Below are 12,823 nucleotides of genomic sequence, written 5' to 3'. Positions count from 1 at the left end.
TTCAGAATGGTCACTTAGGTCAAGTGCTCCAGACAGAGCACCGTTGTGTCTCTCACCACTGGGCCCCGGCTCACCTGCCCTCTGGAGGCAGGGGATGGGGTCTTTCTCCACTGGCCAGCTCTCCCCAGTTGGCCATGAGGCAGAACTGACACCTTTGGGGAAATCATTCATTCATTCAATTTTAATTATACACCAACTTGTACCAGGCACAACTGAATGGGTAGGGGACACATCAGGAAACAAAATGGCTTCTGCCTTCATGGAACTTAGATTAAGAGGGTAGAAGCAAGGGTTTCTGATGAACTGAAAATGAGCTCTGTAGCTTAAATCTACCACATCTCAAGGGCCTGTGGTCTGCCCTTCCTGGGGGGGTTGGGAAGTCAATTTTAGCAACTGGGCTTTGGAGTGGTAAGAAGTGAGTTTGATTTCAAGGACCTAATAGTAGAACCAGAAAAAGCAGCCCCCAAAGGCAAAGATCTTAGCCTCAGAGCACATGCAAACTGGTGCCCACAGACCAGCCCTTCTTGTTCAAGGGCTGTACGATTACTAATTTTCTGAACGACCCCTGTATCCAAGTGTCTGTTTAGTTTCGTTTGCTTAAAGCAGCCAGGAAGTTTACAGCATTTTACAAAAAATTTCCACCCAGAATGTTTTTCTAATGGTCATTAAAGAAAAAAAAAAAAACCTCATTTACATAGAAAATTTACCTCCGCAAAGGAAGGTTTCGTTCAGAGCTAAAGTTTCCTAATCCTGGATCTCCAGGAAGACTGAAAGCAATTTCTCACGCGGCTCATCATGTTCAGAAATCCCTTTACAATTTGTTAATAGATGTCCGAACCCATTCGAATGTTCAAATTAATCCACACAGTACAAGCTGGAGGTTAGGGCCGGACAGGAGAATGGCTTTTGCATATTTGTTTTGTTTTAGTTGCGGCGTCCTGTGAGCCGCCGGGATACTGAGCGGGTTCCCACGGAAACCACCCGGGGTGGGGTGGGGTGGGGGAGGACCCGAGGAGGGGCGGATCCCGAGTTCCCGGCCCCGCGACTCGGCCGTGGGAGGGGCCCTAGAGCGGGGTGGGTCCGGAGCGGGGTTGGGGGGGCGCGGGGCGGGGCGGGAGGTCGAAGGGCGGAGCCTGAGTGCGCCTGCGCAGCGCGCGCTACTCAGGAAGGCGGAGGCGACGCGCAGGAGGGAAGATGGAAGACTACCAGGCTGCGGAGGAGGTAACCGCCGGGTCGGGAAATGGAAGGGTGAAGGCCGAGAACGCCCGGCGCAAGCGGGCGGCAACAGCCAGGGCCGTGTGTGGGCTTCCAGGCCGCGTCTGGACGTGGGCGGCGGCAGTCTCCGGGGCAGACTGACGGTACCAGCGCTGCGCGGTGACCCCCGGCCCGGCCTGCTCGGGGCGTCGGCGCCGGGCCCGGGGGCGGGGCTCGGGGCTGGGCAGGGGCTCCCCGGGTGGCGGCGTGCGCCCACTCTTTCTTCCGGGAGGGGTGCCGCAGCCTTGGGATTTCTACCTGGGGCGGGGCCTCTCCCGTCCCTGGCGCCCCCTGCCCGCCCCATGTCCCGAGCCAGCCGCTGCCTGCCGCGCCCCTGGCCCCGCCGGGTCGCGAGCCTGGTTCCGCGCGGGCCTGCCACGCCCCCGACCTGCCGCACCCCCTCTGCCAGCCGCTACCCGAACCTGGCCCAGCGCCGGCCCGGCACGCCCCCGCCCCGCTCCACACCCGCTGCTCCGCAGCGCCCCGAGTCTGGGCTCCGCGCGGACCCGCCACATCCCTGACCCGCTGCACTCCCACTGCCCGCGAAACCTGGCTCCGTGCCGCCCCGCCACGCCCCCTATCCACTCCACTACCCCCCCCTGCTGCCCCTCCCGACCCTGCTCCACGCAGCCGGGCCCGCCGGGAGGCTGCTATCGCTCCCTCCCTTTATTCGGCGGTGCAGACCCCCACCCTGGACTAGGTGCTCCGCGTCTGCGGGTGGGGAAGACTGAAGGCCGCATGTGTGTCTGCTGATGTTTTAACGCAAGACTCCAGAATGACATGCACGCGTGACACGCAAATGCAGTCGCATCTTTCAGGTCTCAGGCTGTGTGAGAAATGCAGAAGTGCGCTGTAGGAGAGCCTGCCTTTGTCTGCCGGCCGAACCTTGTTCTTCAGTTCTGTGCTTACACCCACCACGGCTGCCATCACTTAAGTTTCATTTTCAATTTGAGTTTGAGATGTCAGTGTGAGAGCTCCTATTTGTGGGGGAAAGACAATCTCTCATTGCCTCAATGAAGAAGCAGGGTAAACCACACAATTACTTGCCGAGCAGCAGACATTTATTCTAACGGTGTGCTTCCCTTCCGTTTAACACGCACCAGGGAGTATAGCTGATGGGAGCTATTATAGAAAAATAGTTGCCCGTTTTGTTCTTGCTAAATAATAATTCTCGTTGAAATTGAAATAAGTTGAGTCCTACATATTATGCAGACTGTCAAAAATAAAAGCTATAGGTGAAGTTGGTAAGGTTTGATATTTTACCATTTTTGAAACAGTGTAAGCAGGAATGTTTGGAGGGGAAAGAAAACATCTAAGACTTAAGGACTGATGCTAGAGTTTCCGTTTTGATCTGATTTCCTAAGTACCACACGAATGGCTGCGTGGTATCAGTGTTTGACTGCTGCGAACAACCAGTGGGTAATTGTGAGAAGACATGGTTCAGGACCATCTAGCAAAGGAAAAGCTTTTTCTCCATAAACTAACTAATTTAGGAAAATAGCTTGTATTATAGGGATAGCCATAAAACTTAAACAAAAAAAAAAAAAAGGAAATGACACTGTAAGAGAAATCTCTTAATACTGGCATTTTAATTCTGGCTCCCACCAAATGGGGTGGCTAAGGGACTTCATCATTCCAGATCTCACTTGCAGATCTGTGAACTGAAGGGCTGAACAGAGTGTCTGTTTACAGGAGATAAAGGCCTAGGCCCTTAGGAAGATGAGACCTTGACTTTTTTCTAGTTGGGGTGCCTTAGGTATTTGCTAATCCATGCCACTCTCTTCTGAACTAGCCTTTTCTGCTTAGCCTCTGACTTCATGTACATACCTGGACCTTTGTAAGACTACTCTCAACTCATTGTTCTTATTTCTTAAAGAAGCTGAAACTGCCCAGGGGATTCTGTACAACTCCACTTTCCACTAAAAGTCCACTGAAATGCCCTTCAACCTTTTTCCTAGTTAGCCGCGTGGCTAGTTACACAGGGACATTTCCGTATGGTTCAGTATCATGGAAGTCCCTGGAAGGATCCTTTAAATCTGAAGAAATCATTTGATCTGTAAGATCCTGCAAATTTTCATTCATTTGGCAAGTTGGCTTTGTCTGCAAGCATGCCAGCTCGTGAGTACAGCAAGTGAGAGGGCTTCAGGCAGTCTGCACTCTATCCTATGGAGCGAAAAGGCATGGTGTGGACAGAGCCCTGGTAGTTGGCATCCAGCAGGCAGGAAAGCTCACTGCCAGAAGCAGGGCACTCTGACTTTATTCCACCAGGATTCACAATGACTGAGGGCCTGGGGCTGCCCTCTAGAAGGCATGTCCCGAGCTAAGTACTGTTCGCAGCACTCAGAACCTTGTGCCCTTTCACATGTACCCTGTGTAAAAAGGAAACCATCTTTAAGCTCCTGCCATTAGATTACCGGTGGCGGCCCACCTCCCTGTGCACCCTGAGGCACTGGTGGAGAACAGCTGTACCAGCAGCCGGTGCTGTCCTGAAGTAGGACAGCATTAAAAAGGACACATAATCCTGGGGAAGTAGTAGTATCGTATACTTTATCACTAACGGTGGATAAAAACAAAACGTTTTTAAGTTTCAAACCTCCTAATCAGTTTACATCAGGAAAGGTGTCAGCTAATTTAAACAAAAGTCAAGGAACTCGTTAAACTTCTGGTTTGTTAATGATGCTCTTCAGCCAGTTGAAATGGAGAGAGAGATTGAATCTAAAGTCAGGTCAGCCTTTTGGTCCATGGCATGATTAAAACAAACCAAAGCCCTTTAAGTTATATACATACTCTGGACTCCTGACGGCCTCTCACCTGCTCTGTGATCCTCAAAGAGCCACTCGGCATTTCTGAGTCTCTTGGTAAAATGAGAAATTTAGTTTGGTTCTTTCTAAGTCCTCATTTCTAAATTGTATTCATTACCTAACGTTGCATTAATCAGTGCAGTGGAAACCAGTCTTTTAAAGCCATCAAACTTAACTAATTTTCTTGCTTACAGACTGCTTTTGTCGTCGATGAAGTGAGCAACATTGTAAAAGAGGTAAGAGGAAGAATGCTTGTTTTTAAAATGTTGATTAATGTCTTTATGAGTGAAAATAATGTGTTCTAAATACTATCTTGGAATTGTTTCAACTGAGCCTGTGTGTTTTGGCATTTCAAATAACAGTTTTTACTTCAGTGAATATGTAGATAAGAATTACTCCCATATTATGTAAATTATATATTTTAAACCAGACAGGAAAAGTAATATATTAGCATTATTATCGAATATTACTAAGACTTGATTCTGTAACCTTTTAACATAAAAGACTTGTGGTCATGGTATACAAGTAAATGTTTCTGGTGTCGAATAAAGAGTGAATATAAAAAACTGATTAACTTCCAGTTACTTACGACCTGATGATCCAGGTGGGGCTTACCCGTTTGTCTTATGTTCCTGAACTACCTATTTCATCATTTTTCACCATGGTACCTCCCTTACATGATGGCAGTGGAAGACAAAATGGGGTATTTGTTCTTCATTCATTGGAAAAATACGTATCAAGGGGGCATCAGGGACTATCAAGAGGTTTACAGTACAGGGTGGGCGCAGGCAGGCACTTACCAAATCATCACACCAGAAAATGTAACCGTGGATTCCATGTGTGTACCGTGTGCCACCGTACATGGTGCTGTGAGGGATCGGACTCACCTGGTGCGTTCACAGCTAGAATCTGGAGGATGAACAGGAGTCGTGTTAACTCCGTAAAAAGAGGGGCAGACATTCCAGGAAGTGTGCCCGTGCACAGGCCCTGTGGCAGGACTGCGTATGGTGCGTTTGAGGGACTGAAATGAAGCACATGGGCCCGGAGTAGTGCAGAGTCCTGGGACGGGAATGAGGCCAGAAGGATTTTCCTTATTAGTCCTTCTCTTCCTGTGTAAATTGAGCACAGACTGAAGCCATCAGCCAGAGGAAAGCCATTAGGTGATCGAAGTTTAAAGTGCCAGCTGAGAGTATGTGTGTAATTTGGAATTGACTCTAATGCAGATTATTATCTAATGCCAGAGTGATGAAGAACCACAACCTGTTTTTGTGACCAACACCAAAAAGCAAAATGATTTTGTTCTACCATATGCGTTACTCGTCAGCACAGGTGATTTTCTAGTTGTTGTTCAGGATCTGTGACGGTTTGCTTTTGTTTTCGCACACGGTGTTTCTTAGGGAACAAGGGGCGGGGGGTGGGTAGCAAGAAGGTGCTGGAGCCGCAGTCGAACTGTGAGAAGGGGGGATGGCGTGCTGCGAGGTCCCCTGTGATCTCACTTGTTTTCAGCGTCGTCTTTGACTCAGTTGCCAGGCAACAAGTGCAGTTGAACATAACTCTTCCAGTCTCCACGAAAGCATCAAGCAACATCGCTGTGGTACTCTCACGTGGTCACTGGTGTCAACAGCTTTTTCGCCCCTGGCAATAGGTTAATTCTTCCCTTGAGCTCTTTTAAGGATTGCGCAGTAGTAAATTTGGGTGAGTCCAAAATTGGAGGGGAGTTTTCCTCCCTCTCTGAAAAACAGTGAATTCCAAAGTGTATGTGGAGAGAGCTGCCAGTTAGAGGTTCAGCTTGAGCAATGCCCCCTCTTCTTCACCACCCCCCAACTTCTTTGACCAATATCCAGATCTAGTAATAACCAGGTCCTTTTAAACTGGGAGCACCTATGTCCCCACAACCTCATTTATCCCGAGTTGGGGAGGGGGCAGAACATGTCAGAGGATGAGAAGAAGCTATGATAATGGGTGGGGGTGCAGGGGAAGGCCAGAAGCTAAATGAGGTGTGTTTAATGACTGCTCAGAGTCCCAGGATAAATGGGTAGAAATCAGTGTGATTATAGGTAGCTCTTTGTTCCTCAAAAGCAAGATCACTGAGCTTTTGTCCCAGACAGTAGACCCTAATGCATCTCGAGTGTACACAACTCAGACCCCGGGACTGTTTCTCTCTGCATGTCTGAGGACAGTACTGGGCCTTCCTCAAATGATTTTAGGTCATAACTGTCATGAGAATTCAGGTTTCTGGTTTCTAGCTAGAAAAGGGGTAGAGAAGAAAGCTGCTTAGTTAGGGAGGCAGGCACACTGGTATCAGCATAAAGAGGCCCAGAAAATCATAAAATGGTAATAGCCTAACTACAAACTTGGGCAAGAGTAGGGGCAAGCAGCCATACGTGTTCCTGAGTAAACTCTGAACCCTCTCTAGGATGCAGGATGGAAAGAGACAATTTCAAACAGAAAGTTTCATCATAAGCTTAAAATAATTTTTGTAATATATAGGGCTCATTTTTTTATTATCTGAAAAGTACACTTAAGTGTTAACATATTCCCAGAAAATGTGGGATAAAGGAAGTATTTTTGAAGACATGATTATTTGGGTAGATTTGTATGTTGTCAGTTGTACAACCACTAAGGATTTTTCTGTCTGCTATACTTTTAAGAAAGGAATGGGCAAAGGAGAATATTTTCTAGCCTCAGTAGGAAAAAAAGATTATCTCCAGGTACCAACTACAACAGTTGACAGTAAATTCAGTCAACATGTTTTTAAAAATTGACAGATCCTATATAAGTGTGGATTTTAGAAAATGATATAAAATTTATTTAATGAGGGGTGCCTGGATAGCTCAGTTGTTAAGCCTCTGCCTTCAGCTCAGGTCATGATCCCAGGGTCCTAGGATCGAGCCCCACATTGGGCTCCCTGCTCAGGGGAAGTCTGCTTCTCCCTCTCCCATTTCCGCTCCCTCTCTCACTGTCTCTCTGTCAAATAAATAAGATCTTAAAAAAACAAAACACTTAATGAAGGAGGACGCTGTTAAACAAAGGTGTATTTGCGAAGGGGTGCTCATGACTTACGCTCACGTTTTATGCCGATTATGTTTTATGCTGAGGAACTCTGGTACCTGCCGCAGGGCACTGGGCATCTTTTGCAAACAGTGACCTCTGCTCTGTGTTCCAGGCTATAGAGAGCGCGATCGGTGGCAATGCCTACCAGCACAGCAAAGTGAATCAGTGGACCACAAACGTAGTAGAACAAACTTTAAGCCAACTCACCAAGCTGGGAAAGCCATTTAAGTACATCGGTAATGCACTTCTGCCTCTCCTACATACTGGGGAGGGGGGGGGGTTCTTGAAGCACTGCTGAGGGGCGGGACTGGTGTCACAAGAGGCGCAGCAGCGTGTGACCTCAGAGCACATGCGCAGCAGTAGGGGCAGGTCCCCATGCCGTGCGCGTGACCCCCGGTGCGCCTGGCGGGCAGCTGGAACAGTTGCAGGGCGCACGTCCGGGATTTCCCAGCCCGTAACGCCAGACGCTTGGAGAACAGGCACGGGGGGTAGGGCAGGGCAGGCTGTGGCGTGCCTCTGTCACAGGGCCAGTCTGCGCCGGTGACTGTTCCCATGGACACCTACCACGGGATCCACGTCCGAATGCGGAGAGTAGGCGGAGAGAAAGGTGTGTTGCCAAGTAGATTTCTCTAACAGACGTTTGTTTTCGTTGAAGTGACCTGTGTGATCATGCAGAAGAACGGAGCGGGGCTGCACACGGCGAGTTCCTGCTTCTGGGACAGCTCTACGGACGGTATGGTCTCCCCTTTGCTCCGTGGACGCTTGTCCTGGGCCTTTCCCTGAGGCCGTGTGGCACCTCCTCCACCCCGCTGAGACCTAGAGTTTTCCAGGCAGGGTTTTCTGAAGCACGTACTTGGAGGTTTCCGGTCTCGGGATGCATGCCTGCCAGAGTCCCCTGCTGACGCCTTGCAGAGAGCCCAGGCTGAGCGGCCTTCCCTGTTCACGGGCCGTGCAGAAGTGTGCGAGGTCGGGGCGGCGCGCCCCCGGCTCCCCGGGCTGAGCTCCGTGCCTTCTCCCCGCAGGCAGCTGCACCGTGCGGTGGGAGAACAAGACCATGTACTGCATCGTCAGCGCCTTCGGGCTGTCCATCTGAGGCTCGCCGGCCCTCCGCCCGTGCCTGCGCGCGCCGCCTCTCCCCACGGCCGCGGGCTCCAGCCAGCACCTTCCTCCTCCTCTCTCTCGTGGCGCTCACGGCGTCAAGGACAGCCAGGTGACTGCCCTGTTCTGTGAACGGCACAGCCAAGTCCGAGGACTGTCATCCTGGGTGCTCAGGCCTCTGCTGCCACTCTCTTAACTCTGAATATTTCTTTTCCAAAGGTGCTAAAAACTGAAATCTGCTAGTTTGAAACTTTCTCTCTCTCAGATACACTAATTTTCCATACTTTGTACTTTGGTTAGAATAATAAATTATTCCACTTTGAAGTTTGTGTTTTTCTTCAGAGTCTAAATGATACCACAAAGGAATTCTTCCGACTTCACTAGTGATTTTAAAATCTATAAAACTGCAAAAACAAGAAGGAAAAGTTACGATCTGTGTTGGTCCTGTCGATTGCAGGGCGTGCTGCGAGGCCCCGGGGGTGCAGGGTCCTGCAGCCTCCGGGAGGCGGCCAGCTGGTCCCTGCTGCGGCCGGGGCTCCCGGCCGCACACCCTGCCTGGGCCGTGGCGCGCCGGCTTCTGCTCCAGCCTCCTCCCCGCGTCAGCTGCAGTCCTCCAGAAATGAGCTAGTGCTGCAGGGCCTCCCACATGCTCTCACCGTCATTCATTTTGTGTCCATACTAGGCCCTTATTTATAAATCAGCGTTACACAGAAACCCCGTTGGGAGGCTATCTGATGGACTGAAAGGTGTTATCTAAGGGGGGAGGTGGGCCCCAAGCCCCAATCTGTGACCTCACCTTCAGCGCTCATCCACGGGCCACGTTCACAGAGGAATAAAGACAGGCTTTGTGTCCACTTGCTGAAATCAAGAAAGTTCTACCTTTGGCCCTAAAGCACTCATGCCTGAATGGCCAAATGAACACACGCAGGAGCAAATAAATGCCGTAAGAAAGGACTGAGTATGTAAAATTCATTAATATTTACCAGAAAGGAAGTTTCACAATGAAGCTATTCCCAAGTGTAAGTTTGCCATAAATAAACATTTATTCACTTTTGATTGAATACAATGATCGTTCTGTCATCAGGGGTTCCTGTGCTCATGGACACAGTTCCAGGATCTGTTACACAGTTCTAGCTTTCCCTTTGAACTTCAAGTTGTAATTATTTTACAAATATGTACAATCTTTTTGTAAAAAGGCAGTTTTCAGTAGCAGAAAATTCTGTTTCACTGTGTGGTATCATAGTTACCAGTATATCTAAAACATGTCAAGTCAACATGAACAGGGTAACAAGATGTCACAGACTAAAGCGACTTCCCTTGGGCCTGGGGAAAAGATTTGTAGCTTTTTTTCCCCAAAAGTCTAACCTCTAAGGCAATTGGTTTCTAAAATCTTCAAAATACATAAATATTCTTTAGTGACTTAACTCGTACTCACTAGATGTCCCTTTTCACCATCCCGTCTCTGAGCTTCCATGGTTTTCCCTGGGAGGAGGATTCCAGGAAATAAGTCACTGACCATACATACCGTGACCGACTTAACACAACTGCACCTTCATTAAGTAGTTCATGGAATGCTTGAGGCTGGTGACAGTTGTCTTGTAACCTGCCCATTTAGTGGGCTGGGTTTACGTAATGTATCTAAATTTTTATTGCAATCTAATTATGTACAGGAACAATCTTACAAACCTTGAATATATTTTATATATCCCCTTCTCTAGCCTTTCAAATGGGGCTTAAGAGAGAGAAAACTGCATCACTTCACTGCTGTAATGATTTAATAATAAATCAAGCAGACCTATTACCCACACGGATAATGATGCTCTCCCTAGGGAAGCTGAATACGTACGGTCATCTTCCAGGTTCCCCTAGACTGGACCAGTGTAAAAATTTATCCCAAAGATGATGTTATTTAAGCCATTACCATGGAAGAACTAAAGTCAGCCCTTTGAATTTACAACTGAAGTTTGCAAAACTGATACTCTCTAAGAAAAAACAATTTTCTTGCTACTGTCTAAAGTTTCTGGCAGACTTTAGTGTTTCAACCTAATACCTACGGCATATAGACTACATGCTAAATGCTGTATACTTTAAGCAAATTTTTACATGGAATATGTAATATGTTGATACATATGACACACCGGAGACTGAAAATGCACGATTTAACGAGAATCATTTTCCCCTTATGTACTTCCTTTTATCATTTTTTTGTTTCCAACTTAGTTACAAAAAGTAAATAAATACTCCCATATTTTCATTTCAGTGACTTGATGCCGTGAAGAATCAAGTATGAAGGTATCAGTCATCAGTTTATAATATAATTATACTACAGGACGCAGACAGGTGTTAAAAAGTTCTAATGTGTATGGCTAAATGCCTCAAATAGTTTACATTTATCGATAAATAACAGCATTCCAAATTATGGACATTTAATAATAATTATAACTTGTAAACTATATCACATACTAGAATACATTAATTAGCACAAGTTTTCATCAATTTACGTTAAATTATACTTAGTAGAAGTTGAAAAAATTTGGTAAAAGAAAAACTTTTCCAGTACCTTGGAGTACACAGAATCAAAAAAGTCATCACACCATTGAAAATGTAAAAACCATGTAAACTGGAATTACCCTTGCAATAATAACAGTTGTTTTAATTCAAACTTTTATATTTACAAGGTTTTAAAAACAAATGGAATCCATATTAAAGGTACGTTATCACTAAAGTTTAAACTAAACCGAAAGATGTGAAGTCGTAATGAAAAGTCTCTCATGAACCTCCAGAAGGGCCCAGCCTTACCCAAAGTAGAATCCAATTTTGAGCGATTGAGAGTTACTGCATAGATGGAGACAACGCAGGTCCTGCTTGCGGAGTGGCACAACCCTCTCCTACCCGCTGCGTCTGCCCCGACGCCGTCCATCAGGGGCTTAGCTGTGACCGTACGTCAACGGTTCAAGAGAGACGTTACTTCAGAGGAAAGGGAAAGGAGATCTCTATACCGGACTTATACTCAGTCTTTGACGTAAAGGAACTGGCAGCTCTCCAGGGCCTTCTATGATGCCACAGACTGAGCAGCTGGAGACAACCTTCCTCTTTGAGAGCCGGCCCTCCTCTTCCCTGGCCGCTGGAGGGCGGGGCACGCTTCCCAGCAAGTGACCTTCTACCCAGGGATGTGCTGCCATGAGTCATCGAAAATGTTTTACTTCCTTTCATCTAGGCTTCAAATGTGAAACTGAAAAACTTTTTCACAGTAAAGAGTCTAAAATATATCAACCCTTTGTTTAGCTTTCACACGCACAAAAAATCCCATGGAGTGTTCTCTCTAAAGGAGTCGTAGAAATGACAGCTTACGGGAACTGTAGCGGATACGCTCTTCCCCACCCCAGCCACAGTGACAACCGTTCACATTCACGCACGTACCCGCTCACGTGCACACGCGTGTACACAGTGTCTTGGAAAACTATGGCAGCAAGACCTCTTCCCTGCAGCTGGCACTTGTAGATTATCTTACCCTTTCCTTAGGAATCTCAGCCAGGCGTCCTCTGAGCCCCACGACCCGAGCTCTGCCCGGCGGTGGTGGTGCAAGACTAGAACCTGCTCGCCCACCACTTCCCCAAGAAGCCATTACTCAGGCACTTCACACCAGAGACAGGACTTACTCGTCACCTGGGAGGCTTGATGGGGCGCTCGATGGGGAAGGACTGCCCTCGTGAGACAGGCACAGAAATAGGCTTCCCTTTGAGCTTAAAGGGCTGAAACTGGTACGGGGCAGGGAAGAGAGAGGAGAACGCCACCATGCTGATGACCGCATTCGTAAGGGCTTTCTTTCCATGGACTCGGAATTAGCAGATTATTGAAAAAAAAAAATAATAACTCTACTAAAAACAGGAATAATTACCTCCTCACCACTAAAAATGAACTCTTTCTCATCTGAAATCTTTGAAAAAGGATTTGGCTGTTTACACTTACAGCGCCTCTCTTCCCAAATGCAGCCAATCTAAGTAAATTTGGCCCAACGTTTACATTTCTCCTTGGTTTTGGTTTTCCTTTCAAAAATACATAAACAGATGAGGACCAGGAAATCTCTGCTTACGAGACAAGCCCAAACACCAGCAGGAGCGGGGAAGGCCAGGAAGCAGCGCCTCGGGAAAGCGGCGGGCCTCCAGCGGCCCGGGGCTCAGTCGCTCTCGGAGCCCTCCTTGTACTGCGCCCGGATGGCCTGGCCGTTCTGCAGGGGCATTTCTTCATAGTCACTCCTGTCACAAAAGAGACCCTTGATGCCATTCGGCTTTTGATAGCTCCTCCTCTGGTCTTCTCTCCCACACTGATGTGCCATTCTGGCAAGAAGGTGTTTCACAGCCTTGCGCTCCCCATTTCTATCGCCCACGGCCCGCTCCTCGCCCCCCAGCAAGCACCGGGGCCCACCGCCAGGAAGAACAGGTCCTCCTGTGGCCACCACCCAGGCGAAGTGTTGAGAAAAAGGGAATACCACTCAGTCTAGTCAGAACAATGTAAAAACAGAACCTCACGGGATCGCAGGACACTCCCAGGTGAAAGAAACATCATAAAGCCTTGAAAATCATTTTAGAATGACTGGCGGCCTGTTCAGTAAATGC

At 48.0% G+C, this 12,823-nt stretch overlaps 2 protein-coding genes across 5 annotated transcripts in view; one reads left to right on the top strand and one right to left on the bottom strand.

Annotated features, from left to right (window-relative positions):
- The first annotated feature begins 1,133 nt into the window (after nucleotides 1–1,133).
- On the top strand, nucleotides 1,134–8,531 carry DYNLT1 (dynein light chain Tctex-type 1). The gene is made up of 5 exons (XM_047733304.1): nucleotides 1,134–1,221; nucleotides 4,250–4,291; nucleotides 7,222–7,345; nucleotides 7,765–7,842; nucleotides 8,132–8,531. The coding sequence occupies exons 1-5, from the start codon at nucleotides 1,195–1,197 to the stop codon at nucleotides 8,200–8,202; spliced, it is 342 nt and encodes a 113-aa protein (XP_047589260.1). The 5' UTR covers nucleotides 1,134–1,194; the 3' UTR covers nucleotides 8,203–8,531.
- A 696-nt stretch (nucleotides 8,532–9,227) lies between these two features.
- TMEM181 (transmembrane protein 181) overlaps nucleotides 9,228–12,823 on the bottom strand; it is a 71,839-nt gene continuing 68,243 nt past the window's right edge. For all 4 annotated transcript variants that reach the window (XM_047733300.1, XM_047733302.1, XM_047733301.1 and 1 more), the window contains one exon: nucleotides 9,228–12,463. In XM_047733300.1, coding sequence (XP_047589256.1) covers nucleotides 12,385–12,463 — 79 coding nt within the window. In that variant the 3' untranslated portion in view covers nucleotides 9,228–12,384. The remainder of the gene's footprint in view (nucleotides 12,464–12,823) is intronic.

The sequence above is a fragment of the Lutra lutra genome, chromosome 6 (genome assembly GCF_902655055.1).
Source record: "Lutra lutra chromosome 6, mLutLut1.2, whole genome shotgun sequence".
Taxonomy (NCBI): Eukaryota; Metazoa; Chordata; class Mammalia; order Carnivora; family Mustelidae; genus Lutra; species Lutra lutra.
The sequence above is the reverse complement of the archived record's forward strand: the minus strand, read 5'-3'. Positions and strand labels throughout refer to the sequence as shown.

Bases quoted from the DNA above. Each gene is read 5' to 3' on its own strand.
- DYNLT1 (XM_047733304.1), top strand. From the start codon at position 1,195: ATGGAAGACTACCAGGCTGCGGAGGAG. The intron at 4,292-7,221 runs GTAAGAGGAAGA...TCTGTGTTCCAG, and splicing joins TGAGCAACATTGTAAAAGAG to GCTATAGAGAGCGCGATCGG. The intron at 7,346-7,764 runs GTAATGCACTTC...TTTTCGTTGAAG, and splicing joins AAAGCCATTTAAGTACATCG to TGACCTGTGTGATCATGCAG.